General features: G+C 46.9%; 1 protein-coding gene across 2 annotated transcripts in view; it reads left to right on the forward strand.

Annotated features, from left to right (window-relative positions):
- Positions 1-17,921, forward strand: part of TRAPPC11 (trafficking protein particle complex subunit 11) — a 626,226-nt gene that overhangs the window by 518,054 nt on the left and 90,251 nt on the right. For both annotated transcript variants that reach the window (XM_085641890.1, XM_085641891.1), the window contains exon 27: positions 15,130-15,221. In XM_085641890.1, coding sequence (XP_085498016.1) covers positions 15,130-15,221 — 92 coding nt within the window. The remainder of the gene's footprint in view (positions 1-15,129; positions 15,222-17,921) is intronic.

Consider the following 17,921-nt stretch of genomic DNA (forward strand, 5'->3'; position numbering starts at 1 on the left):
TTTGGGTAGGGATGTCTGCACGCCAGGAGAGGGGGGCCCTGCCTCAATGGAAGTGGGCAGAGTGGTGCACCTCTGGATGCCCGGATGCCACACTTCAAAGGAAGTGTTCATCAGGTGGGAGGAAACCTGGTAGCCAATTGGCTACAACAGCATCCTGTCCCAAGGGCATTTTCTGAGCATAAGTACGGCACCCCAAACTCAGATCTCGTGTGGACTGGAAGAATGACCGTGGAAGGACTGCCGTGCTGCAACATGGAGCTGGCGAAGAGAGGCTGCACTGTCATGGACTGCACCTTGGTAGCCACACCTCTGGGTTGGCGTAGGCAGCTCTGGTTGCCGAGAGATGGGTTCTGCCATCTTGGGAGTAGGCAGAAAGTTGCATGCTGGCATCCTGGGATAGTCAGATGCCACACTTCCCAGGAAGTGATCATCAGAAGGAAGGGAACCCTGGTAGCCCATTGACTACCAACTGCATCCTATCCCGAGGGCATTTTCTTAACATAAATAGGGCAGCCCTGACACCCAGAACTCAGATATTTACTGAACTGGAACAAGGACCAAAGAAGGATTGCCCTGCTGCACCAACTCCGCAGCGGAGAGAAGCCGCACCGACATGGACTGCAACTTCCTTACCTGGTGGCTACGCAAGGAGAGGAACTGTGCCTACTGTGCCCTGCTCAAGGAGACGTCTTCTCCATAGCCCAGCCAAAGGCAAGAGACTCCGAATTGCATGCTGACTGCCCTCCTTTTTTGCAGTACAGGGACACAACAGCTGAGGATGCATGCAATGGCAAGTAAGTAGCCCAAAGGGGCAAAGACCCGAAGAACAAAGTTGCATCTGAGTTTGCTGAGCCAGGTAGTGTCATCAGGGAGCATCTGGGGCCTCCAGAGGACAAGTTATCGACCCAAGCAAAATTGGCCTGTGACCACGATACTGGGTGACTAGTAGTCCAGTGGCAGGCTTCTATTGGCAGAAGTCCAGTGGCGACTGGACTTCTGAGAGGAGTTTGAGGGACATCAACCCTGCGACTGGGACCACCTCACCCACTTCGCAGACCAAGGAGTAGTCGCAGCAAGACCCCATTTGACCGCATTGCATCCATAGCATCCTTTGAGCATCCTTCATCCCTTGCATCAAGACCACTTCCATAGGAAAACCCTGCATAGAATAAAAGTCCCTGGAATCGACTGAAGACTTCACCTACTGAGGTAACTATTTCTAGGGACCATGCTGATCTACCTGACTGGCGTCCTACTAGAGTTGTTCAACTAAAGTGGCTCCAAGTGACACTATTACAACTAGCCGAAACATTTTAGTGAAAAAGTTTTGAAGTGTCAAATTTGTTGGATTTGCCAGTGCTTGTATGCCGTTGAGTGAAATGCTTTGATTTTACCTTGTAAATTCTATATCTCTGGAACCCTCTGTCAATCTTCTTTTGTTGTGGTGTCTAAAAATACTTAAAAATACAGTCTATTTTTATACATTGGTGTTGGATTTCTTTGGTTTCTTGTCGATTTCTTGCTCAATTATTTTGGGGCTGTGTAAATGCTTTACACTTGTTCTTTCTGTAAGCCGTGCTGCTCAGAGCCACAGCTACCCAAAGTTAAGCTGAAGCATTGACAAACAAAACCGAAGGCCCTAAAGGAGTTGGTAAGTGTATTACATGGTGAGATAGTGAGGTTGCACAACCACACCATATAATACACCCCATTTCTTCACATAGGTCAAGGGAAAAACTGAATCCTAACAAAACTCTGCTACCTTCATGAACATCTCCATCGGAAAACCTAAGACTGGAGTACTTTTTCCTCAAAAACTCCACAATAGGGAGAGAAGACAGTTGTGTACCTTCACAAAGACAAATTCTTCAGATTAATAGTTTGTTTGCAGCAGTCCTCCTACAGCACCCTCAGAAATTTCAAAGAAGGAGTAATTTCAGTGTAGAATAGAAAGGAGATGAAAGAACTCATTAATTGCCTGTGGTTTGCCCATCCTTTTTGAGCTTCTGACTTTCTCAGGCACAAATGTTACTCATAGTGAGAGTTTGAAGTCCTAAACCATAGCCAACAATCTCCTTGTCATGTAGGATGAGAGCCAATTTGCCTTCGAACAGTCTGCCAACAGTTACGTCATTGAACTATCTTGATTGAGAACTCCTCACTGGTGACCGTCTGGTATGCAACCACTTTGGGACAAAAGCCATCCACTTTACCAACTAGGTAACTGACTGGGGGACTGTCACCTTTCTGGATTCAATAATCAAAAGAGAATGGATCACTTGTACCTGTGTAACCAGGGTCACGAGTTGTGGCTCTTTTGGAGAAAAACCCTCATTCACGTACATAGGTGGTCTGGCAGTATATCTTGATTCTGTGCCTATTTGTAAAGTGACAGCATCATGATTGGGTTTTTATTATAGGTATGCTGAGCTCCCCCAGGAGGTAGACCAACTGGTAGTACAGTAGTGACCAGAGACAAAAAGGTGCTCATGTGAAGTGTATTCAAATCCCCTACATCACCATTTAAGAAGATTCTTTAATTGTATGGAGATGTGGAAAGGTAAAGACAAAGTGGTGCGCGTGTAGATCAAGTTACTAATCTTACGCACTGGTTAGTCCATGTGAGTGGTCGACATGATTCAGCCTCATTTGTGCCGGGCCGGATCGGTGACTTTCTTCAGGACCTGTGGGTGGATGTAGTTGCTGAATTTAGCAACTACAATAAGTGGGTCATTGACTTACCACTCTTGTTATGTTGTTATCAGTTCATTCGTACCTATAACTGTGATGAGAAAAGGAGACAGTAAATGTATATACAATGTTGGTATTGTGCTGTATTCTACACCCCAATTATAGTGATGCTGTATGTAGATCGTTTTTTATAACAAGTACAAAGTCTTATATAGAACACATATTGGTGAAAACAGAAATACACTCATTACTACGCAGGGTGGCTGTCTAATGGGTTAATGTGGCGGTAAACCCAAATCAAGTGTGTGTCCTTGCTTCTTGAAAGATGTAGTGTGTCCCAAAGTTTGTTTAGCAAGTGAGGGATATCAGGCTGTAGAGTCCCTGGATGTTTAGTGTAAAGCGTTAGATAGCTAAGCGCTTGATTATCGTGACAGCTATTTTTTATGCATCACAATAGTACATTGTTTGCTGATAGCAATAACGCGGTTAAGTTGGTGTGATATCAGGCAGAATCTACTGTGGGCGCTTGGTGTGTGACCCTCATTTAATTCTTAAAATCGTGTGCGCTCGGTAACAGTTGTTTATGGCGCGTTATGACTGAACTGTTTTAAATGGTGGGAAAAATGTCAAGAAATGCTTAGATTTCGGGGCATAGTAAATGCGAGCCTACCTGCTTGCGATTGATATACAGTAAGTGCTAACATACAAAAATTCTGTGCGCTCGGTAACAGTTGATTATGGCGTGTTGCGACAGAACTTTTTTAAATGGTGGGAGAAATGTCAAGAAACACTTAAATTTCGGAGCACATTAAATTCGAGCCTCGAAGCTTGCGATTGATAAACAGTGAGCGCTAACATGCAAACATGCAAAAGGTGCCTATTTCTTGAGTTTAGTAGTCACTGATTGGAGCGTGACTATGGCGTGTTGGTTAGATACCTTATTCGTCTCTACTGCGGGCCTCTTCGGGGGACCGGCGAGCTCTCCAGACCTGCTAAGGCGGGAAAGAGAGTCATTAGGAGACCTTACTTGTTTCCGCGTCCTCATGTGTAGAAATCTATCGTCGCCGCGTTGCTCACCTGCGGGAGCTCAAGTCCTGACTTGTACTCGCTGTGAACACGTGCCCAGGGTGACATGGGCCCGTGATGAGCTGTTATCTACTCTTCATGTCAGTGGACACCATACCAACTGCAACTCAACGCATGTGATCTACATGATCACTTGCCCCTGCGGTCTGAAATACATCGGGATGACTTGCCGCAAAGTTAAACAACGAATCTGCGAGAACAGGAGCAACGTAAAATGCAAAAGGGCAACAACCAAAATGAGTAAACACTACATTGACTCCAATCACACAATTGATGAACTGAACTGGACAATTCTCGAAACATTATCCATAAAAAATCACAATGCCGAACGAGTCCTGTTCAAAAAAGTTCAGCGCTGGGTACATCGCCTTAAGACGAATATACTAGGGTTGCATGACAATATCCCGTGGCATAGTTTAGCGTGAAACTGTATTCTTGTAGACCATATCAACAATAAGAAGCAAAAGAAGCACCTGAAGTGATTACCCTCCTTAACATCACAACACTAATCCTCACGAGATAGCAAATCCCTCTAGAAGCAGCTAACGCACAAAAGCGCTGCTCCACCACCAACAGAAACCACTCTATAGAAAGGCACAACCTCTCTATATAAACCTGCTACTGAACCAATTACAGCACCATCCACGTTTACACCATGGTTAAAAAATATTAACGTGGCCCCATGACATCATTAATCAAGCCTCATAGTGAACTTCACTAGAGCAACGAAGTTTACTCCAACAAGCGATATTTACAATTTACAATATCATCAGAAAATATATTTTCACATTTCAACCTTTAAAAAATTCTTCACCATTCATGTTTTGGAGGAAGTCTCTTCACTATGTCCACTGACATGAAGAGTAGATAATAACAGCTCATCACTGCCCCACGTCACCCGGGGCACCTTGTTCAGAGCAAGCACAAGTCAGGACTTTAGCTCCCGCAGGTGAGCAACGCAGCGACGATGGATTTCTACACATGAGACGCGGTAACAAGTAAGGTCTTTTTCCCGCCTTAGCAAGTCTGGAGAGCTCGCCGGTCCCCCGAGGAGGCCCACAGGGACTAATAAGGTTTCTAACCAACACGCCGTAGTCGCGCTCCTATCGGTGACTACTAAACTCAAGAAATAGTCCCCGTTTGCATGTTAGCGCTTACTGTTTATCAATCGCAAGCAGCGAGGTTCACATTTACTATGTCCCAAAATCTAAGCATTTCTTGACATTTCTTCCACCATTTAAAACCGTTCCGTCATAACGCGCCATAATCAACTGTTACCGAGTGCACAGGATTTTAAGAATTAAAAGAGGGTCACACACCACGCGCCCACAGTAGATTCTGCCTGATATTACACCAACGTAACCGCGCTATTGCTTTCTGATGGATACATCTGCTAGTGGATTCCTCACCTTGTGAATATCCCCTGCGCCAGCAACATTCGGAAACTTTTGGAGCAGTCCACGCCGATGGGGTCGAAGACGACGTCACAGAGACACGGCTCCACTCGCGACTCCGCTGACGTCACCGGCTCCATAAGAAGACCTCGTCGGCGTGATGACGTCAGTTCCGCCCTTTTTTCCGTGCCTTCGAGGCACACGGATGGACTGACAGCAACATATACACAGTATACACAGTACATAATATACAAAGCAAAACACACAGTGTGGAGAATAAGTAGAAAGGCAAAAGAAACAACACAATGCCTTTGACAGTAATAAAAATAACTTGAAACACCATCATATACTAAAGGTATACAAGGGTGGACAACAGGGAGGCGGGTGGGTCAGTGAGGAATCCACAGGCAGATACTGTATCCACCAGAAAAAGCGTTACCGAAGGTAAGTAACTTGTTCTTCTGATGGATACATCTGCCTGTGGATTCCTCACCTTGTGAATAGATTCCCACAGCAGTCCCACTCCCGGAGGAGGGTGTCCACCCTTCTATACCAGAAAGTCCTGAAGGACGGAACGAGCAAAGTGTCCGTCCCTCCTCACCTCGGTGTCCAAGCAATAATGTTTTACAAAGGTGTGAAGGGAGGCCGCTGACGTCACCGGCTCCATAAGAAGACCTCGTCGGCGTGATGACGTCAGTTCCCTTTTTTCCGCACCGTCGACGCCAACGGATTTCGGGAATTGCTGTTGGTAGCTTTACTGTTACTTTGTTTTTCTTCTGGGTTTTCCCTGTTTCTCTTTGAAGAAGATGTCGACGAAGAAGTCTGGTTTCAAGCCCTGTCGTGAATGTAGCAAACACATGTCGTTTACAGATCCACATGAAGACTGTGTTTGGTGTCTCTCTTCCGACCACAATGTGGATGGTTGCTCGTGCTGTAGCAAGATGCGCTCCAAAGCTCTAAAAGAAAGGGAAGCAAAGCTTTTCATCGCTAAGATGAAAAAAGAAAAGAGAGAAAGAAGGAAGTCAAGATCGAGGTCGGCGTCGAAGTCGACTTCGGGGCATGCTTCGCGAAGCAAGAAGCATAAGAAGAAGAGGAGGCATTCTTCTCATCATCATTCTGATAAGAGTTCGGCTCCGAAGTCGCCGGCTCGACGCCGAAAGGAATCCGTGTCTCCTTCACCGGTCCCGGATTCTCCTGGTACTTCTTCTCCAGTGACTTCGCCGGCTCCTGCGATGCCATCCCCGACGCCGTTTCCATCTCTGGCTCCATCTCTGGCTCTATCTCCGGCCCCGTCTCCGGCCCCGTCTCCGGCCCCGGTTGAGGATCTTCAAGTCCCGGGTGAGCCTGCGACGCCGCTTGTTCCACCGTCGGCACCGGTTGGCCCGAGTCCGGTGATGCCTGACCAGTACCCTGCATTCCCTGTGCCAAGTCAGGACCCCTCGCAATATCTGAATGCGATGTATGGGGTGTTCGCGAGAGCCATGTACACCACTGGTGCACCTGCGGGTCCGATGGGTCCAATGGCGTTTAATTTGGGGGTGCCGCAGGTCTATCCGCAGGCCCCTTTCATGCCGTTTTTTCCAGCGACGCCGTCTTGGCATCTACTGGCGCCGAGGACGTCGACGCCGCTTCCATCTTCACCATCGCCGGCACGACCTCGTTCGACGCCGGCTGCTCCTGCGGATCCACGCTCGACGCCGGTACCGGCGCCTTCGGATTCGATCACGGCGCCGCCGACGCCGCTTGTGCGGATTCGATCCAGAAGGGAAGCACAGAGAGTGGTGGATGAAAGTAGGTACCTTTTGGAGGAAGCTGAAGATGGAGAGCTGGTTGAGTCTGATGAGGTGTATGAGGAGCTTAAGGAGGCTAGTGGACTGGATTTGTCTCCTGAATGGGAAATCACTCCACCTTCAGATGAACCCTCAAAAGATGTGGCTCCGTATCATGCGGTCATCAGGAAGGCTGCGGAGCTGCTAGATCTTCAGTTGCCAACTACGGAGTTCAGATCGAATATTCTGACTGAGGTGCTGCATTCGCCCACTACAGTTTCGGAGCCTTTGTTGCCCTTTAATGAGGCCATTATTGACCCTGTTCTGGAGGTATGGCGTAAGCCTTTTTCTGCTCCTGCAGTCTCTAAGATGGTCGCAAGAAGGTATAGGGCGGCTCCAGGGGATCCTGAGTTTTTAACGTCGCACCCATCGCCCGAGAGCCTGGTGATTCAGGCGGCTTGTTCAGGTAAATCCAAGGGTGCTTTCCCTCAGGTTCCGGGGGACAGAGAAGCTAAAAAGGTAGATCAGTCGGCCAAGAAGGTCTTTTCATCGGCCAGCATGGCCCTTAAGTCAACGAATGCGACTTGCCTGTTGGGACGCTATATCCATGTGCTCATGGACTCGGCGAAGAAATTGGCGCCAAAGCTTTCTGAGGAGGATAGAGCCGGCTTCAATTAAGTTTTGACTGATGCCCAGGCGGCAGCACGCCAAGTAATACAAAGTGGGCTGGACACGGCAGACTCAGTAGAAAGATTCATGGGGTCTTCTGTTGCCACCAGGAGGAGTGCGTGGCTGAAGACTTCTGAGTTCTCCCTGGATGTGCAGTCGACTTTGTTGGATCTGCCATTTGATGGGTCTGGTTTGTTTGGTAAGAAGGCTGATGCTGCTCTTGAACGCTTTAAGGAGAGCAAGGCTACCGCTAGGTCTTTGGGCCTTCAAACCCAGTCAAGGGGGTCTTTTAAAAGATACAGAGGCTTCGGAAGGGCATCCTTTCGTTCATACAGTCAGACCCCGCAGCAGCAGCAACAGCAGCAAAGCTCTGTGTCCAAAGGTTACAGAGGTAGAATCAGGGGTCGCTCACGTGGCCGTCCACTCTCCTCCTCCTCTTCCTCCTCCTCTGCCCCTCCCACCACCGCGAAACAGCCCTAGATCCGCCATTCTGGATTATGCTGGTCCTGTGGGGGGCCCTCTTACCCATTTTCTACAAGATTGGGAATCTGTAACTACAGATCTCTGAGTTCTGGATCTTGTAGAAAATGGGTACGCCCTTCCCTTTCGGGAATTCCCTCCAAATTACCCTCCTTGTCAAGGGGCTTGCTCAGAGGACAACCGTCTTCTCCTGCAGGAGGAAGTTCTGAAGTGGTTTCAAAAAGGTGCGATAGAGGTGGTTCCAGAGCAGGAGAGGGGTCAGGGATGCTACTCCCGGTATTTCCTGATTCCGAAAAAGGACGTCAGATTGCGTCCGATATTGGACCTCAGAATCTTGAATCTTTTTCTAAAACAGGAGAAGTTCAAGAAGCTCACCCTTGCTTAGGTTCTTCAAGCGCTGAGTCAGGAGGACTGGATGGTGTTGATCGACTTGCAGGATGCGTATTTCCACATCCCCATCCTGAAGTCGCACAGGAAGTATCTCCGGTTTACGGTAGGATCGCAACATTATCAGTTTGCGGTCCTTCCGTTTGGTCTTACTACTTTACCCCGAGTCTTCACGAAGGTGATGGCAGTGGTGGCAGCCCATCTCAGAAGGTCGGGGATCTCGGTTTTCCCCTATCTGGATGACTGGCTGATAAAAGCGGAGTCGCCAGAGAAGGTGCTACATCATCTGCAGGATCCAACTCCGCTGTTGTACAAATTGGGTTTCTCGATAAACGTGCCCAAATCTCACCTGGTGCCCTCTCAGCGCAACCTGTTCATAGGTACTGGACACTACTGTGTGTCGAGCATTCCCTCCTCCTCAAAGGATTCTCGACATACAGGAAATGATTCCTTTGTTTTGCAATGGAGCGGTCGTTCCAGTTCTGAAAGTCCTTCGCCTGCTCAGCCTGTTTGCTTCCTGCATTCTGTTGGTCAACCATGCACGCTGGCACATGAGGGCGCTCCAGTGGTGCCTCCGCAGGCAGTGGTATCAGCACAAGGGAGATCTCAGGGAGTCTGTGAGGATCTCCAGAGAAGCTGCGGCGGATCTGTCTTGTTGGAGCGTGGAGGGCAATCTGTCCCAAGGAAAGCCCTTCCATCTACCTCCATCGGTGGCCACAGTGATTACGGATGCATCCACTTTAGGGTGGGGTGCTCATCTGGGGGATCCGGAGATCAAGGGTCTTTGGTCTCCAGAGGAAAGGTTGCTTCACATCAACCTTCTGGAATTTCGGGCGATTCGTTTGGCGCTCAAGGCCTTCCTCCCTTCCCTTCGCGGTCAGTCTGTTCAAGTCCTGACAGACAACACAGGCTCTGCGTTCAGGACCATCAGATTTGTCTGATGGCAAATCATCTGGCCGGGGTTCTAAACGTACGTGCGGACAGTCTCAGACGGCAGTTCTCCGCCGACCACGAGTGGAGGCTCCATCCGGAGGTGGTTCGTCACGTCTTTCGAATGTGGGGAACTCCTCGGGTGGACCTGTTCGCCACTCACGAGAATGCTCACTGCCCGTCATTCTGCAGTCTCCAGTATCCGGTGCAGGGAGCGTTGGGGGACGCGTTTCAGTTGAGTTGGGGCTCACAACTCCTTTACGCGTTTCCTCCCATACCCTTGATTCCTCGGGTTCTGAGGAAGATTCGCCAAGACCGGGCCCAAGTTATATTGATCGCCCCGGATTGGCCAAGAAGGGTGTGGTATTCAGATCTTCTCCACCTCTCCTCGTGCCCTCCGCTCTGTCTCCCTCTGAGGGCAGACCTCCTCTCGCAATCGGAGGGGCAGGTTCTACACCCCCACCTCCAGAGCTTACACCTTCATGCCTGTAGATTGAACGGGGCAACCTGAATTCTTTTTCTCTCCCACCTGATGTGGTAGATGTAATTTTGTCTGCCAGACGTCATTCCACCAAATCTATATATTCATATAGGTGGTCTAAATTTGTTCTCTGGTGTGGAGAGAAGTCAATTGATCCTTTGAAGGCTCGTCTATCTAACATTCTACAGTTTGCCCTTTCTCTTGCTCAGCAAGGCTTTGCTGTGGCTACTGTAAAAGGATACTTATCGGCTTTGTCGGCTTTCCTTTGCTTGCCGGATCAGCCGTCATTATTCAAATCACCTATTGTTCTTCGTTTTCTTAAGGGCCTCGCAAACAGGTTTCCTCCTACTCCCTTTATTGTGCCTCAATGGGACTTAAACCTTGTCTTGACTTATCTGATGGGTTCTCCCTTCGAGCCTTTACACAAGTGTCCCTTGAGGCTGTTGTCTTTTAAGACGGTCTTTCTCATTGCAATCACCTCGGCAAGGAGGGTAAGTGAGCTTCAAGCTCTAAGTTCAAAACCCCCGTTTTTGTCCATTCATGCTGAAAGAATGGTACTCAGGACCAGGGCTGCATTTCTGCCTACGGTGGTAACTCCCTTCCATCTGGGGCAGTCCATTACCCTTCCTTCCTTCTACCCTCCCCCTCACCCTTCCAAGGAGGAGGAGAGACTTCACCGCTTGGACCCTAAGAGGGCGGTGAGCTTCTACCTGGACAGGACTAAGGACTTCAGAGTTGATGACCAGCTCTTCGTGGGCTTTGTTGGCTGCAGGAAAGGTTGAGCGGTGCACAAGCGCACCCTTTCCAGATGTATTGTCTTGTGCATCAAGATATGCTACTCCCTGGCTGGTAAGGAACCTCCAGAGGGTTTAAGGGCTCATTCCACTGGAGCAAAGTCTTCCACTTCTGCTTTGTCTAGGGGCGTTCCTGTGGAGGACATTTGTAGGGCGGCAACTTGGGCCTCCCTTCACACCTTTGTAAAACATTATTGCTTGGACACCGAGGTGAGGAGGGATGGACACTTTGCTCGTTCCGTCCTTCAGGACTTTCTGGTATAGAAGGGTGGACACCCTCCTCCGGGAGTGGGACTGCTGTGGGAATCTATGCACAAGGTGAGGAATCCACAGGCAGATGTATCCATCAGAAGAACAAGTTACTTACCTTCGGTAACGCTTTTTCTGGTGGATACAGTATCTGCCTGTGGATTCCTCACTGACCCACCCGCCTCCCTGTTGTCCACCCTTGTATACCTTTAGTATATGATGGTGTTTCAAGTTATGTTTATTACTGTCAAAGGCATTGTGTTGTTTCTTTTGCCTTTCTACTTATTCTCCACACTGTGTGTTTTGCTTTGTATATTATGTACTGTGTATACCGTGTATATGTTGCTGTCAGTCCATCCGTGTGCCTCGAAGGCACGGAAAAAAGGGCGGAACTGACATCATCACGCCGACTAGGTCTTCTTATGGAGCCGGTGACGTCAGCGGAGTCGCGAGTGGAGCCGTGTCTCTGTGACGTCGTCTTCGACCCCATCGGCGTGGACTGCTACAAAAGTTTCCGAATGTTGCTGGCGCAGGGGATATTCACAAGGTGAGGAATCCACAGGCAGATACTGTATCCACCAGAAAAAGCGTTACCGAAGGTAAGTAACTTGTTCCTCAGCAAACAATGTACCGCTGGGACTCATAAAGAATAACCGTCACGATAATTAAGCGTTTCGCTATCTAACACTTTACACTAAACTTCCAGGGACTCTACAGCCTGATATCCCCCACTTGCTAAACAAACTTTGGGACACACTACATCTTTCAAGAAGCAAGCACACGCACTTGATTTGGGTTTACCGCCGCATTAACCCATTACACAGCCATCCTGCGTAGTAATGAGTGTATTCCTGTTTTCACCAATATGTTTCCACCAATATGTGTTCTATAAGCCTTTGTACTCATTATAACAAACGATCTACATATACAGCGTCACTGTAATTGGGGTGTTGAATACAGCACAATACCAACATTGTATATACATGTACTGTCTCCTTTTCTCATCACAGTACGAATGACCTGATAACAACGTAACAAGAGTGGTAAGTCAATGACCCACTTATTGTAGTTGCTAAATTCAGCAGTTACATCCACCCATAGATCCTGAAGAAATTACCCCTGAACTGGCTGGGCACAAATGGGGCTGAAAAAGGTCGACCGCTCACATGGACTAACCAGTGCGTAAGATTAGTAACTTGATCTACGCGTGCACCACTTTGTTTCTACCTTTCCACATATCATACATTTAAAGACTCTTCTTAAATGGTGATGTAGGGAATTTTAATACACTTCACATGTGCACCGTTTTTTATTTGTGGTCACTACTGTACTACCAGTTGGTCTACCTCCTGGTGGAAATCAGCATACCTATAATAAAAACCCAATGATGAAGGTGTCACATTAGAAATAAGCGGAGAATCAAGATATACCCCCCAACCACCTATGTATGTGAATGAGGGTTTTTCTCAGAAAGAGCCACAACTCGTGACCCTGGTTAACCAGGTACAAGTGATCCATTCTCTTTTGATTATTGAATACTGCGTGGAAGACGAATGGATCTCAGCTTCTCCCTTCCTCCCCCTTTGATCTAATATACCTTCCTGGATTCATCACACACACATATCAATGTGTTTTTTACTACTTGTGTATAGTCATATTGTCAACGCTTTTTTATTGCATCATTGATGGAAACACTTTCTGCAGGAGTCAGCATGTTGCTGGAAACACTTCCTGTGGGATTTAGTGTATGCAGGGAAAGAGAGGGATATTGATCCTGGCAGCAGTATCAAAGACCCATGGGTATTCTGAAGTTCCTAACTCAAGCTCCAGCCCTACATCCAAAGTTTTTACAAGGACCTGTCTTATAAATAACCACTTTGTCAATTTGCTGTTGAATTACACCTTTAACCACGGGCTCATTAGAAGGGAATCTCTTGTCAGTGAGGTTGTCAGGAGGTCAGCATCATACATTTTACAGTCACAGCCTACGTCCTCTGTGCTTCGTGTTGTTATGCAGCTTTCACCTATAATAATTATTCCTCCAGCTTAATTCTTCTGAGGCAAATGAGCAAAACTGTGAGGCTAAATAATTTCAAGTTGTGGAGTAGCAGGAGGATTTTGCGTATGAAAAAGCGACTACATGTAAACACTTGAGGATGTATTTAATTCCTGATAACGGAGAAAGTAATCATTTTGAGGAATAAAAGGAGGAATTGTATAGGCCGTACTGTCCTTTATCACAGGCCTTTCAACCAGTGTAGTCGAGTGCCGCAACATATGTGTTCATTAGTTCACCAATAAGTGGACCTTTTGCATTTGTTAAAGATCATGATACAGGATTTGTACAAATGTTGTTTATCCAGTGCCTGCTGACAAAACAATCTGCCTATGCTCCAGTGCCTGCTGACAAAGATATCTGCCATTAGTTGAGCCATCTGCGGCATAAATGCCACCTCCACCAAGACCTGGCATAGTTAGTACTCCAGTTCTACTTCCCTTTACTCCTGAAGATATGGATGAGGGAACAAAGTCGAGATGCTGATTTAGTGTTAATAGATACTGACAGGGATGTGGGTTAGACCTTTCTGAAGTAGATGACCATTTGGTGAAATATGTAATTTATGTTGATTGTAATTTAGAGACTCCTTCCCCTACAAACTTGACACGCGAATGTGTAGGCAGATTCTTCCCTTATTTATAGTGCTGCGGCTGAGTTGAACTTTCCCGTATCCTCTATACAATAGATATGTTTTTGCACAAACTCTCTGAGACCCACAATATTGTAGGTTTCATTAAAGACCGTAATCTGTCAACCTGACCTAAGGAGAAAAGGATGAGGGGAGATTCCTCATAACACAGGAAACACGGAAAGTACAATCAAGTATTCCATCGTTGTTTTATTTTAAATAGTAACAACGTGTTATGCTTAGTGCAAAAGATGCAAGGGCTGGAACAAATCAATCTTATTAATACAATCATAAAATCTTTTCCACGATGTAAATAGCTAACCAGACCTTGTTACATAGAACCCTTTTCCTGTGCCTGTTTAAGATAAAGGAAAGTTTTTCAACTGCTTGTAAGTGAAATACTTACTTTGATGGATACTTCTACTTGCAGATTCCTCACTGTAGAACAACCCCAGGAGTCATTCTGGTTCCAGAAACTACAAATTTCTCACAGGGGGCGCTGGCTTCTTATCTGTGCTGGAAGTGCAGTCTTGTGACATCATCAAAGCCATATAGTGCCCCTCCCAGCATAACAACATCAGTTTTATTTTTTTTTCTGTGCCTTTGGTGTGGATCCAGAGGCATGTGCTCTTTGAGGAGATTTTTTCCTCACATAAAATGTTTTCAAAGTGCACTGGGTCACCCACTAAATAATTAGCGCTTAAGCCCTATAGGGACTGCTCGGGACAGATGTTTATCCCGGATTCTTACACTGTTTTCCTCTGGTGCCTCTGGTGCCTGCTACTGTCACAACATGCACCCAAAGGCCTTTATGGAGCGTGAATCTACGCTAAATATTGCCAGAGAGCACACACTTAGTAGGAAGCATTCCAGGTACCACTCCAGATCACCATTTTCTTCATCTGGAAGCTCAAGGAAGAGTGAGCACGACTAGGTTGTTGAGTGGTGTTCACTTGAAAGAAATTTATAGAGTGGTATCTTTGATTCACTGCCTATCTTCAGAAAACATTATGTTTTGGGCTCTAAGATTGTGATAGAAACCAGGATCAGCATCACTATTTGTTCTTTTGAGGGTGAGCTTTTTAATTTGAAAAAATAGGACCAATTATTGTATAATAAAATTCTACCAGCAGCAACATTTAACTTTTTTATATGTGGTGGTTGCCCTTCATCTGCATTGCATTAGCACCTGTATTTGTTCTTAATTTTGAAATATACTTTTTCTTTTACTTCACTACTTTGTGAGAAAATGAAATGCGCTTGATTCCCAACAGTGTATTCCCTTTCTTAGACGAGAGCATTCTACACTATTTTAACACAGTTTGGCAAGCACAAAGACATTCTCGTTGTATTCCAAATATTGGTTAACATGACCACCTAAAATTTCGCCTCTTCATTTAACCTGCTGCAGTGCATTTTTCGTTTGTAGTAAGACTGCTGACTAACATGCTTGCTTGGCCCAACTTGTGTTCCTTGTTTTTGTCAACCATTTCTTTTTCTTCAATTCTGAAGGAGTGTACTGAAGGAAAGTGTACCTGTTGTCGACACTGTAGTCACTTTGCAACATGTGATTGTGGAGAGCATCCCACTGCATGTCAATGCAGGTAAGATATAGTGTTAATAATGATCCCAAACAAAAAAGTTGTTAAGAAAATATTTTTGTTTCTTATCAATCAGTGATTAGGAGCAGAACACTATCATGCTTGTCTTAATGCATAGAACTGACACTCAGCACTGGACCTTTCTTATTCCTAGTCGACAGGCTGTATTAAATATGATGATCTGTGTAAACACGCGTTACCAGTTCAGTCAATCAGTCCCCCCTGTAAGTGAAGTTTGGGCCACAATATAACTGTCACATCCACACGTGAACATCAGTTCCTTTCTTTCTGTGCCTTCCAATGTGAGTCAGTGGCTTGCTCCCTCGATTTCTGTCACTTGTCAGAAAAGATTTTCCGATGATATTTGAGTGTACAAGGGGCATGCATTCCCCTTCTGTAAAGATTGCCTCAAACAGATGTCAGTGGCGGACCCTTACAAGGTCTAGCTCTGGGGTTTCGGCTTCTTCCACTTCTGAAAGTAATGCAACAAAAGTGCTTAGGTGAACCCTGAGGCCAGCCCGGACTTCAAAGCCAAACTGTACGTCACTGGGCACTACTGGAAAGCACAAAAGGATGTGGATGTGTTCTCATCCCGAGGCCACTGCCGAGAGAGATATTCATCACACTCCAAGTCCAAAGGTAAGTCAAAAAGAGTATATACAAGAAGTCAAAACATAGATCTCCATTTTCCTGACACTCATCATGAGACCCCTGAGCCTTTAGGACCCATGAATCTGACTAGGTTTCCGGTCAGGTTATCTCCTATGGATCCATTCCCGATGTGTGCGCTCCCCCCGCTCCCCTTGTGCCCGACTTCAAGGCTGATGCCTTCTACAAATCCTTCCCTGGAGGCAAATTCCGCCCGGGTTCCCCGTTCATCGACACCAGCAGCAACACTGCAGAGGTCAGAGGGTGAACCCATAGTCCTTTCAGACTCTGAAGCAAATCTGCCATGACAATGCTCAAAGTCGCACCCAACATTGACCTCTTCCACAGCATTCTGGTAAACTTCCTTTGCCATATAGATAGTTCTTGATCTCCAGCTTCCTTCAGTGGAGCTTAAAACAAACATGCTCACTGAGTTACTGCAGCCAGGGAAGACCTCTTCAGAACCACTTCTTCCATTCCACGATGCCCTCACAAATACACACTCTTGGGCATCTGAGCGAAGCCAGCATTTTACTCCGGTGTCAATAGACAACTAGCCCGATGGCAGACCGGCTCTGTGGGATCCATCTTTCCTCCTGCAGCACCCAACACTAGACTTTTACCAGCTAACTCAACCCAAATGCATTTCCAACCGCCATGCCACACAGAGTCTAAACATGTGGAGGAATTCAGAAAAAGGATGCTCTCCTCTGCCAGCCTTGCCAATCGATCTGTTAATTCAAATTGCCCCTGGAGCATTACTCGCTCGCATTGTGGGACATGTTGAATGAGGTCTTACCCACAGTCCCAGACGACCTTCATGCCAACCGCCAACAAATAATCCAGTATAGTCGAGATGCGACTGTCTTCAGACTGGGCCTGGACACTGTTGAATGTCTGGGTAGGGCAGTTCGTACCAGAACTGGGTTTCAGTGTGACCCATAGATATGATCAAGGGGCTTCTCTTGCGATGCCCAACAATCCCTCATGGAAATGCCATTTGTTGCTACCTGTTTCTTTGGAGACAAGGTAGGCTCAACACTAGAGCAACGAAATACCCAATATCCAGCCGCTGCAGAACCCCTTTAGCTTACCCTCAGTGGTGCATTGTTGCCAGGTTGGAGGCTGGATAAGTTTGTACTGCCACAGATGGCAAAGCATCACATCCGACAGTTGGGTGCTTCAACTTGTCCAGTTTGGTTATGCCCTGCTTCCCCACCCATCCAGACATGCTACCTACACCACACTGGCTTATGGAGATCCCCTTGTCCATGCTCCGACAAGAGGTTCACACTCTTTTGGTGATGGAAGCCATAAAGAGGATACCAGCATCAGAGGTCGGAACTATCTGCTACTCCTGCTACTTTCTGTTGTCAAAGAAGGATGGAGGCCTTCATCCTTTTCTCGACCTTAGCCTCTGAACTTCTTCCTCAAAAAGGACAAGTTGAGATGCTCACTGGCTCAAATTCTGTCTGCCCTGGTTCCAGGCAGCTAGATGGTGGCATTGGATTTGCAGGATGCCTATTTTCACATCTCTGTCCTGCAATCCCACAGATGCAACCTGCGCTTTCAGGTAGGCCAAAAGCACTTTCAGTTCTCCATGCTAACATTTGGCTGCACCAGTGTCCTTTTGGTTTTCACAAAAGTAAAGGTGATGGTTGCTGCCCATGTGAGAAAGTTGGTAATACCATTCTTTCTATACCACGAGGACTGGTTGCTATCGTCTGGGTCACCTCAAACAGTCGTGAACCACTTCCAGATGACGCCCAACCTGTTGACATCCCTGGAATTTACCATCAACATGCTGTAGTCACACCTGACTCTTTCATAGTTATTCCCTCTCATTGGAGCCATTCTGGACATGGCGCTGTTTTTAGCCTTCCATCCGCATCAGCGTGTCCAGGCTATTTGCGGTATTATCCAGATGTTTCAGCTTTGGCTTGGGTCTCACTCAGAGGGGCTCTGAGATTTCTTGGTCTCCTGTATCCTGCTAGTGGACCTGGCCAGTTGGCAACTGTGGGTTCTGCAGTGAAATATGAGGTCTCAGTCGGCTCA

This window comes from Triturus cristatus, chromosome 2_2, assembly GCF_964204655.1.
Source record: "Triturus cristatus chromosome 2_2, aTriCri1.1, whole genome shotgun sequence".
Taxonomy (NCBI): domain Eukaryota; kingdom Metazoa; phylum Chordata; class Amphibia; order Caudata; family Salamandridae; genus Triturus; species Triturus cristatus.